At 40.5% G+C, this 12,091-nt stretch overlaps 1 protein-coding gene across 1 annotated transcript; it reads right to left on the bottom strand.

Moving 5' to 3' along the window:
• Positions 1-2,736: 2,736 nt before the first annotated feature.
• stn1 (STN1 subunit of CST complex) lies at positions 2,737-11,622 on the bottom strand. Its single transcript, XM_071921108.2, has 9 exons — positions 11,405-11,622; positions 8,427-8,522; positions 7,737-7,814; positions 6,979-7,152; positions 6,301-6,412; positions 5,205-5,355; positions 3,819-3,941; positions 3,637-3,709; positions 2,737-2,992 (listed from the first exon to the last, which is right to left on the bottom strand). The coding sequence occupies exons 1-9, from the start codon at positions 11,538-11,540 to the stop codon at positions 2,835-2,837; spliced, it is 1,101 nt and encodes a 366-aa protein (XP_071777209.1). The 5' UTR covers positions 11,541-11,622; the 3' UTR covers positions 2,737-2,834.
• Positions 11,623-12,091: the final 469 nt, after the last annotated feature.

Genomic DNA, 12,091 nt, shown 5'->3' with positions numbered 1-12,091 from the left:
AATTGTCCAAGAGGTTTAGGATATAGCTGTAGTAAACAAATAAATGAAATGTTCAATTAAGAAACACTGTGAAGCTAGAAGTGAAGTGTGTTTGGCTATGGAAGTCTGCTCCTTCCACCTTACAATGCAAAGAACACACCTCTAGGTTTGATGTTAGTTAGCATTGTATTTAATTATTGTGTTTGTTGCTACATGATCATGAGATTTGAAATAAATCCAAATGAAATGAAATGAAATTCCTGCATTTACCCAACGGGATCAATAAAGTACTATCTTATCTTATCTTAAATTCCAAAAGTATTTGCAAATCACAAGTATGCAAGTCTTTTTTCCTAGCCAAAACTGCATGAATATTTAATGTCTTCCATCCATACCTCCATGGCCACACAAAAATATTCAATTCAAACATGATCAGTGCTATCTTCACTGTCTGATAATAGGATGTCAGGTGTTGGGATATTGATCTACAGACATACAGGTCGTCTCGGTCTTGACATGTAGAAGATCCCCTGGGAGAATAAACTGCATTAGTTGCTCTGGAGCCCATGATGGGACCCGGGTGGTTATCCTGTCTGACTGGACTCACTGTTATGACAGCTACCCCGAGTCTGTCTTTTGAAACACCGTGGGCCCTTAACAATAGCAATGCTCGGAACAGGCTGCTACCTTGCTGAACAATAGTCTCGTCCCTCCCGGTAACACTGAGCTTGGTTTAGCTGCGGGCTTCAAATAAACCCTGGTGATACAGCGGAGCGGCGGCTAGGCTACATCCAGCAGACAAAACGCAGCGTTTGGACGGCACGCTGTGTCTGTGAACAGGCCAGAGAGCCGCCGCTGACAGATCGGGATGGGACAAGGTGTGTAGGTGACATGGATGAAGATGAGCCAGGCAACTCACGTAATGTTTAGACGGATTGCGCCTCTTCTCCACGTCCACGACTTTCACGTCCAGCACTGTCCGAAACTGCATCTTGATCCTGCAAAGGCTATGCATAAAAGCGACAGGCAGCGGTCTACCGCAGCTCAACACAGGCTACCTTGTATCACGAAAAGAAAATGATAACACTCATTGGATGTTGTGTCATTTAGCATTTTATCGGTCCGGTGAGAGGTCGGGTCGTTTTGCAGCCAAATCGGCAGATCGGACTTCTCTCCGTTGACGCAATGACCATCGATCTGATTTGAAACTTATCAATAGTCCATTTAAACATGTGCTGATTGCTCTCGGTAAAATACACACTGCCAAATATCCAGTCGACCCGCGATCCTCACGTTGCCTCCACAATACGGCTGGCCAGCTGCGGACGGCGTGCTGATGATGAAGGCGGTCACCTCAAATTGGAAGAAGAAGAAAAAAAGTGGAGCGACTTCCTTTGTGTCGGCCACGATGCCTAGGAGGGGGGTGTCAGCATACCTGTGGGGCACAGAGCCTGGCTGAAGGCAAGGGGAGCCGGCAAATCCGCCGCCAAACGCCTCCTGCGATGAACCAGGCGCAGTGAATTTAGGGAATGGAGTGGGATGGGCTTGACGCACGTCCTCTTACTTGGAATAAAGCACTGAGGGGGGGGGAAACTAGTTGGTGTAAGCCCTGCTAAACAAGCCACATTAAAGACATGTGTTGTTTTATGACCAAATATCAAACCGTGTCTCTAAACCGACCGATTAACAAAGTTATATTCATTGACTTTATTCATCTTCATTGGGGGCCCGTACTGTAACTTTTCCTCATTCCTCCAATGTCAGAATGTATAATGACTGGTACAAATTATATTTTGACATAAACAGTTATTAATCTGTTATATAGCCTCCTCCGCATTATGGAGAGCAGTGTGATAATAAAGCTTATTATCAGTTTGTTAACACTCCAGGTACTGAGGTATGAGCAGCTCTCTCTCTCTTGCTCTCTCTCTGGATGGAGACATGGATGAACCGGACCTATGGATACAGATGTTTCACAGGCGACCAATCAGCGGCAGCCTGCTCTACATGGCAGGGTCAATTAACGACCAAACACTGCCCCCCTGTGCACATAGCAACATATGCAAGTCTATGAAGATGCCTATTAAGAGCTTCCCAATTTCTTAAAAAAAAAAGAAAGAAAAAAAAAAGAAAGACAGAACTTCCCCCTGTGCTAAGAGGCATGAAACATATTCTTGTATCCAAAAATAAAAACGTCAATCAGAGCATCAATCGGATCAGAGTCAGTATCATCTTTTAAATCTTTTATTGTAAGGCTTTTTTTATGATCTTTGGTTTTTATTCTATCCTTGTTGTCTTGTTTGACCTGTGGCTATGAGTATTTTTTTACTGTTTTACTTCATTGTTCTTTCTGTTTTCATGTTTTTTTTGTTTTTGTTTTTTTTCTTGGTTGTGAACAATGCAACTTTGTTTTGAAATGTGCTAAGACTATTCTTATTATAATCCACTAAATCCTACGGTACAGCATCATATCATTTGCGACAAAAACTTCAAAACCTGCTTATATTCACTAGATTTCTGTGCAGCAATAACTGATGATGACTGACAAGATATTATTATTTGGTCAATGTAATAAACTGTTAGATCACTGTTGATAGGTCACCAAACTATCTTTCATAGACACTCCCCGTAAGTGTTTCTTAGACATGGCTTCCAAATACATTTCTGGTGAATTTTAATTGATCTTAGCACACCACTATATTGATAAGAACTACAAGATCAAAGTTGGACTCACCTCATGCTCAACTGATGCCCATGTGAATACAAACGTCATGATTTATTCACACACAGAGAAATAAACCATACTTGACATACTATATACAGTAATACCGGGTTCCTGACCCACAGTGCTTGTGTTACAACATGGTGTAATGGTTCTCGCAGGTGCTGATGATGTCACTGTTGCACTCCAGCGATCTGAGGACCAGCTCCAGAGCCGCTTTGCTCACGTTGGGACTGTAGCGCTGTCTCACGGCAGACAGGATGTGCAGGATGTGGCAACCCTTCTCTGCATCTGGAGGCACCAGAGGAAACAGCTGTCAACAGACTGGCATGTCGTAATGGAAAGCAAGTTATCATGTGAAAGAGGGAGGGAGGCTCACAATAATAGTTATTAGATTATCACATATCTGCTCTCAAAATCATGTTGCGCTATTGGCCACATGATGCGTCAAATGATGTAGTGAAACCTGTCATTATACTCTCTAATAGTTTAAATAACAGTATAATTAGAAATGAAGGCTTTTTGGAGAAGCTTTCTGGAGTTTAACTGACTTAAAATAATTTAACACATAAGTTATACTGTAAAGATTTTTACAAAGCACCTTACAGTACAGTACAGTGAGTACAGCTTTGCTAGCAGTAGAATCCATTGCATACATTATTAGTATGTGTGGCCCCAGCAAAAAAGAAGCCCCTAATCATAGAAGTGAATAGCAAGAAACTTAGGTGACATTTTTAATGCTAATTTGAGCTTTGACAAGCAGGTTAAGAGAACTGTTCAACCTTGTTTCTTTCAATTTAAGAGTAATTTCAATTTAAGAATATGTATTATTATTGTTATTGCATTATCCAACAAAGGAGCACATGATTCAGCCATAGCTAAAGCTAGATTGATGTTTTGATACTTTATTCAGAGCAGAAATCAAGTGATCTTACACTTCTCTCTCTTTGAGTCTTCCCTGATGACGTTTTTGACGGCCATGAGTAGATCTTTGTCTTGTTCAGTCACCTGCAGTAACGAGGAACCACAACATCAGACAGACACATAGCCGTACTGAATCCTCGCTCACAATAATAACCCACTGAAAAGGGAGGGATCCATCTCTGTCGGTTCTTACGTGATAGACTTCATCCTGGGACTTGACCTTGCGGAAAACGACACCCTCGTCCTGTAAAATCTGCAGAGCCTCCTTGAGAAGCTGGCGTAGCTGCCGGCCTGCAGACGGACCCGCCACCGGCTCCTGAATAGCAATTTATTTTAAGGGAGGGAGGGGACACAGTGCAAAACCGCTGAAGTGAGGTTACAGTTTAAATGACGCTTGCATTAGAGATGAAGGCTTTTCCGAAACACATTAGTCAATATGTGGAATAAACAAGTGGGGGGTGGGGTCGAGCGTTGGTCAGGAGGCAGAGGGAAACATCGAGCGGCATCTGAACCCCATTAAACCTCTTCGATGTCTCTCCCTTAGTTTGTCAGTAGGGAGAAGAGAGTGAGGAGCAAAGCCGTGACTGGGCAGACAGCAGGAGCTTCCCTAGTGGGCTTTGTTAGTTGGTCTAACTGACCTAGCACACCCACTTCTGGTGCTTGATTTACTTTCATTAAGTTACTCCCAAAAAGGGAATAAAGACTGTTCATTTATCACGCCGGTGCCTTCGTCTGTATTCCTGTGTCTAAATACCTAAGAAAACTGTTACAATTAAATCCTCAGAATCAGTCTATTTTGTAAGCCAAGACTTTAAAAGGAAAATTCCCCCTCGGATACTCTTACACTGTTAGATATCATCAATTTATTCTGTGATGAAGTGTTGGAATTTACTTTTTTGGTGTACCTACTTTCCCTCAACCTGCCTTGTCTACTTCTACTTCAGTTACTGATTTCCTACATATCCCAGAATGCCGCAGCGGCCCTGACTCAAAGTGCAACATGTCTTGTGGCTGCATTGTATTCTGGTCTATTGAAGCTACTGTCAGTGGAGAAACTGGTATCTCTGCCTCTTCTATGATGGATTTCTCCCTGTATGATTGTTGTTGTCGGTGCAAAATGTCTAGAAAAAAGCCCTTGCTATATTTTGAGGGACTGACACCAAAATTTGACGTTTATGATTGACGTTTTAGATAGCTGAAAATGTTCCTGCTATCAAACTCCACTGTAGCTGCGCTGGAAATATCTCAGTGTGACATCATGTTGTCTACGTTTGAACGGATCTGCAAGATAAGAAAAATACACCGCCAAACAACAAAATGGGGCCAGAAATGTAAGGCATATCACCAACAGCTGATTTTTCCTTGAATCTAGCCAATAACTTCAACAGTACTACAGAGTATATTTTACTTTTATACTAGAAATCATATCTGATAGTAGGGTTTTTTCCTACATCTCATTTTAGAAGGACACTTAAATAAAGTTTGCCACTGTCATTTGATTTTCTCCAAAGCTGAAGGTGTTTCATGGCTCCACCATAGATCTTCAAAAAGAAAATGCCACCATATTATTCTGGCTAACCTGGTCTGTTGATGTAGTTGTAGTCTGGCTGGAGACCAGCGGCTGCAGAAGGTCCTGAACATCGTAGGGTCTGAACCTGGGCACTGTCTTCTGCTTGAAGAAATCCTTCATGATGTGTGTCGCCTGGGTGAGGCAGCTGATGGCCGAGTCACTGAAAAAATAAATAAATAAATAAATAGAAATTACATGAATGACAGAATAAGGAATGCTGTGTTGGGCAAAAGTCTGACAACTAATTACTATCAGAAATGGAAAAAACTGTGTGTTACTGTGTTTGTTTTTTCTGATTTCATAAATTACACGTTATAATTTCAATGTTTGTTTGACTTGCTTTCTCCTTGTACACACTATCTTGAAAATGACAGCATACCATCATTGTTATTCTATGTTAAAATAAAAGTTCTATACCTCAATATATTTCTGTATACTTTTAATATTTGGTCACACTTTATTTGGATAGTCCAATGTTGATACTCAACTTCCTATCAAGTGACTAAAAAGTCTACTGAGTTTCAAGTCATATTCATAATTGTGTGAAAAGCAGTCTATAGATATTAAATGCCTGGGTTAGGGTTAATCTCAGGGTTGCAGTTAATGTTAGAAAAAAGATCAGGTTAGGGTTTGGTTTAGCTTTAAAAACGGGGTCAGGGTCGGTGTTACATAGTCTGTAGAGATGCAGCAAATAGGCAAGTGACACTTTGTTGAAGATCTACTTTTTAAATTCTTGACCAGTTACTGTACTTGGCAATTAAAGCAATTCTGATATATGCAAGTATGCAACATTTTTGGCCTACATTTATCAAACCAGGCGTGTACATATGACCTGCCTGGCCACAGCCTGTGTCCGTGTTTCTACTAGCACTAAATAGGCAGGGAGGGCCACCAGCACTAGAGCTGCCAACAAAATCCTATTAATGTTGGTTTCAGTGAACAATTTTAGTGTCACGACTTCTAAATGTTGTTTCAGGGGCCTTTCCACCCCACCAAGAAAAAAATGCTGCGTGAAACACTGGACTGTGTCACATGCGGTCTCGCTGAGGGCTTCCGCAGCGTTGTAATCTGCTGTGACGGTGTGCTGAGGGATGGGCGGTTGTACCCTGTGGCGTTAGGTTGCAGCTGGAGTGGTTTGTCATAGCACTGTCTGTAGAGCTGAGGAACCTCCATCATCCAGGCTATCTGCACCGCCATCACCGGGTCGTTCACTTTATCTAGGAACACACATGGGCGGAGATACACACGTGATTAATGGACAGGGGATAGAGGTGGCATGTACTCTGATATAAAGAATGTGGTGTGTGTGTGTGTGTGTGTGTGTGTGTATGTAGGGTATCATAAGAGGAGACTGCTGTGCAAGGATAAGGAATGTCCTTGCTAGACACTATAAGTGTGTGTGTGTGTGTGTGTGTGTGTGTGTGTGTGTGTGTGTACATGTGTGTAGGGAGAATGGGGACCAGGCATGGTGATAATTCTTCTGTGTGTTTGAATATTTGTGTTTCTTGTGTGTGTGTGTGTGTGTGTGTGTGTGTGTGTGTGTGTGTGTGTGTGTGTGTGTGTAGGCCAGGCTCCTAACAACCAAGGTGGGAGACTAACATCAGCCACCAGTCAAACGTTGGTAAATTTAGCTGGTAAATCTTGGTAAATTCTATTCTAAAAAAACATCTATTTGGCTGCTAAAACAGTGAAAGTGGATGGTGACTTTTGGGATTCCTCAGTCACTGTGACCTGTAGACAGAAGCAGCACTTTCCTGCCAGATGACTGTTCTTCTCCACTCACAGTAGGTCGAAGCCATGATCTCTCTCTGCTGCCTGGAGGTTTTCACTGGTCCTCTGACCCGCAGCAGCTCTCCTATCTCCAGGCGGCGGCGGCTCTGCTGGGCCTGTCGCAGCTTCTGCAGCTCGGCGACTGGGTTGAAGCCTCCCGGAGCCTCGTCACCGGACTTTGCTCCTGCTGGACGTGACAAAACAGGGGTGATTACTAATGGTTTGTGGTGATAATAATGCAATTATAGTAAAAGTAATTTGTAAAACACTTTTCAAAATAGAGTTAGAAAAGTGCTTTACCGAAAAATAAAACAATCAATAAAGGCCAAAAGGATAAACAATAAAAATGCGAGACATGAATTGAAAACAAGCTTACAAGGGAATAAAAAGAGGCAAATACAATGATGATAAAATACATAAAAAGGCTGCCTGTAAAAGTGGGTTTTAAGAAATGATTAAAGTCACAGTCACTAATGAAATGAAAAATTACTTTTTCACCCCTTTTTTTTTTTTACACCTATTTAACCATAAATGCTGAAGAATTTACACTTATTTTATTTTTTCATATTTTCACATCAAAATCCCATTTCTTTTCCCTCCTGGAAAACAGATTTTTTGCGGTTAGTTCATGGCGTACATGTAGATATACTTAAAAAGATCCAGCCAATAATGCCATAATAATGTGGTTTAAACAACCCACCTATATACAGAGCTTGCTAGTGCCCAAATCATACACAGCCACACCTACATCTACATCTGTTAATCACTCACATTTACCCGGATCTCCCTGGTCTCTCCACAGGTCATTTTTCCAGCACAGGCAGTTTATAACACCAGTACCATCATCCACTGTGAACAGAAGGAAAGATACTCGACATCGGTGGACAAAGGCTCAGATTTTGCTTGTGAGAAGATTGGGAAATCAAAACCCTAAAACGCAGAGCAGACCATGTGATTATTAGGACTTTACATTACAGAAAAGTGTATGTGTCACTTTGTGAAATGTAAACAAAAACTAGAGGCATTTGTCAGAGATGGAGACTCTTAACGCTTTATCCATGACTTGGAGTGATGTCACTGTTCTGCTGACACTGCCATATTGACTCCCAAAGAAAGCACTCCCAGTTAACAAGAGAAAGCACCTAACATCACTGCTTTATTAAATATCATACTAACATAATGAGAAGGCTACTACTAACTACACTGTCATATGTTGTGCTGTCAGTTGTAAGCATCACCTGTAAAAAAAAAAAAAAAAAAAATCTGTTCATTCACTCTCAAAACAGATCAGAAAACATGACTGATGTTTTTACTCGTACCTGTCTTTTACAAAAAAGGAATCACAGAAAGAGATTTGAACAATTTAACATAAAATCACACGTCTCAGGTGATGACTGGCGTCTCCAAAATAGAAACATGCAGGTAATGTATTTGTTGCAGAAAGGTACTCAGCCACATTACCTCCATAGCAGAAGAAGTCTTCTCTCTCCCTCTTGTAAACCACTGTTCCAAGCACATCAACTTTGTAGATCGGATGCGAGTTGTAGAAGTAAATACCTGTGAGCCAGAGGGAGGGTGTAAAGTAACACATCAATAAGTATATGCACATTAAGGCTAGGTTATCTCTAAGCATCAATCTTCATCATTATCATCACCAGGCATCAGCGCTCTAGTGGGGCTTCAGTCCGCCTCTGCCCCCCTTTCCCTACTAATCATCGAGTCCAAACATTAGGCTAATTATTCTGTCAATATTTATGACTGAATAACACATTAACCACCAAAAGGTTTAGCCCGAGTTGAATCATAGCACTTGATATGTGCCTGAAATCTAAACAATGACTGGCAGTAAAATAATTTGTTACCAACAATTATCTGGTAGATCATGAAGGAGCGAATTACTAACTAAAGGATTCAGCTAATTCATTCCCAAATGAATTAATTACCGTATAAAACATTTCCACAGTCCATAGCTAGCTCTATGTGGCTATGGTTTATAAGAGTTTTTATAAGCAAGACCGATGTGGCGCTGTAATTACATGCTATTTATTGCCTATTTTCAGGCTTTTTATTTTTACTGTGGAGTTTTGAAGAGGGATAATCAATCACTTTCCACTGTAACCATGGCAACACCATGTTCTCTGTGTAAGCTGATTTATCTTGCACTGATTAATGACAGAATTTCCCAGGGTGTTTAGATTTGAGTGAGGCCAAACGGAGCCTGTCGGCTACAGTGGAGCACAACACATACAGGCGAGCGCCCAGGCCACCAAAACAAGCCTCACAGGGAGCCGATTCTGCCCTTTTTCTTTTTCCTTCTCTTTTTGCTCCTTTCTTTGCAAAATCTGTGTTCATTTCCCTTGACATTAAGGCTGAAATACACAGCCAGCTTTAATTTAAAAGGCACTTTCATCCATATCAGATGAGAAGAAAAAATATCTACAGGGCTTTTTTCTATGCAGCTTCCACAATTCAGGGTAAGAAAAAAAAAAACACTTGACAGATAAACATTAGGCTTTATTAAATCAAGCACTCATTTTCAACACTCAATGAATTCTATAAATCTGTAATCCACAAACACTAACAAACTCCTCTTATCTTATATTTAGGTGTCAATGAAACAATGTAGCCTATTTCAGTGTATATGAGAATTCAGTGGTGGTATCATTTATTCTGGTACAATATAGACTGCATGAATATATAGCCGAAATCAATGCAAATCAAAATGGGTATCTCAGTTCTCATAGGGATAAATTGAAATGCAATATAGTTGTATGTGGAGGCGCCTAAAAATAAGATATCAAGAGTGTGTGCACTTCCTTAATAATCTCACTATCCTAATAGTCACTATATGATTGAAAGATAGAAGAATGTAGACCTGAAAATACAAGCACAGAAATAAATCACATAATTTTTTTTCCCCAAAACACTCCACTATAGGCCTATCTTATGAAAAAGCACTGCCATTATTTTTTTTGGAAGGAATTAGACAAACCTACACCACATTTTGCCCTACAGACTGAACAAGAGGACACCTTTGAGCCAGAGCCTAAGGTCCTCGGTCAGGGCCATTTTGGCTGTTCCACAGTCTAGACTCATGACCAAAGGCGACAGGAGCTTCTCTATTTGGGCTCCTTGGCTTTGGAACGACTTGCCTGAGGATATCAGACTAGCCAGATCAGTATCTTCTTTTAAATCTCTTCTTAAGACACACTTTTATAGACTTGCTTTTACTTAGTTGAGATCCTTATTCTATGTGAAAGTAACTATCTGACCTTGGATATTTGCACAGTAGTGATGTTCAGTATGTTGTGCTCTCATCTTATTGCTTCTAGGTTTTGTTGTTTTATACTAATCTGGATGTTTGCCTTGATTTTACTGTTTTTAGTGTGTTGTATTTTATACATGTATTTTGTCCTTTTATATTCTTGTTTTATTTTGTTAATGTAAAGCATTTTGTAACTGTTTTGAAAGGTGCTATACAAATACAGTTTATGATTAAGTTTATTATTTGTCGAAGTCAATTTCATTTAAGGATCCCACCAATGTCAACTCCAAAAGGTTGACCCTAAAGTCAGAGAACTAAGCTCTATTTTAACACTAAACAACCTTGACCATGAGGACAAATCCTTGATGTTGAAGGCCATCTGTGTAATGGATCCCAAGAACCGCAGCGGCACTAGAACAATCCTGTGGAGGGTCCAAGCACCCTGAACCAGACCACTTAGACTCCATAAGACTGCGGGGGATAGTGGGGAAAACAGCCGTGCTCTGTGCCTCCCAAAAGTGCCCAAAACAAGCACACTTAAGCCCACTTAAGCCCACGAAGAAGAAAATTGTTATGGCCAGAACTGTACTAAAGTGGGTCAGAAAAATCCTCAAAGAGCAGAAACAGCAGCACATGAAACAAGCTGTTTACCACACACACATGTACATGATCCTGAGAAGTGTCAGTCTTTTGCATTAAAAAGTAAAATAAAACAATGGTCAATTCTGCATTCAATGCCCTTGTTTTAAAGATTACTTGCAGAAGGACCTTCATGGCCCAAGTTAAAGCTGATCACTCAAAGTTGTGGCAAGCTATCCATGCAGTGTCATAAATACATTTTAGAATTATCCTATACAGATATCACATCATACCTATACACTATATTTACTAAGGTACGCTATAGGAATATTACAATGATACCATAGGAGATAAAAATAACTACCATAACGTACGATGAATGTTACAAACTCAGTAATGAGTACAGAACACACACATGTATAAGTTCCTATAGCAATATTATAATGAATTTCAAACACTAACGAATTTGTCCATTTCAAATGGACAAAACTTTAGACAAATACTACTTGATTTGAAACGTGGACTTTTTGAAAGCGCGGACGAGCAGAAGATAAGTGAAAGACATACATGATGTTTCTACACAGCGTTAGGTTACCTGGCACCTGAATGGACTCTCTCATCTGCAGGATGTCTTTGACATACAGCCTGGCGAAGGCAGTGAAGACTGGGTCCAGTCCCCACAGCAGGGAAGGGGGCTCTTCCGCTGGATCCATCGTAAATGTAGCCTGCATTTCATTATGGAAGCAGATGCGGATTATTTACCTCCTTTTCGCGTTAAATTCGTTGGGCAAGCATAGTCTTCAGCAAGACAATACCATGTTAGCTAGCCCCGTTGAATGTGTTTTGAAAACAACGCCAAACTTCTGGTCACGTGACGCTTTGACAATTCAAGCTAAATGTTTATTTATATTTAACGGCAATATGTATTTACATTAAGTTATAAAGGTTACATTTGTGGAATCATAATAAAATGCATATATTTTGTTTAAAAAAATGTATTTGTATTTCACTTTCTTGTCTTTACGAGCGCGTTCGCGTTTTGCATGGACTTATGGGATATGTAGTTTCAGCAAAACAAAGAAACATGACTACACTGCCAGTAGTGCCCAGTGGACACAAAAACACCATAACGGACAAGTTATATAGGATAGCTAATCAGCTTACTCTACGAAAATATGTTGCTATATCTACGTGTATTTCTAAACGCTCCCAACATCAGTCAATGTCTCCGGTACAGAGGGGGGCAGCAAAGTACTGAAATTGCCCCGCCAACTGTCAAACA

The sequence above is a fragment of the Centroberyx gerrardi genome, chromosome 3, assembly GCF_048128805.1.
Source record: "Centroberyx gerrardi isolate f3 chromosome 3, fCenGer3.hap1.cur.20231027, whole genome shotgun sequence".
NCBI classification, from domain to species: Eukaryota; Metazoa; Chordata; class Actinopteri; order Beryciformes; family Berycidae; genus Centroberyx; species Centroberyx gerrardi.
Note: the sequence above shows the minus strand (reverse complement) of the source record. Positions and strands in the feature narration are given on the sequence as shown.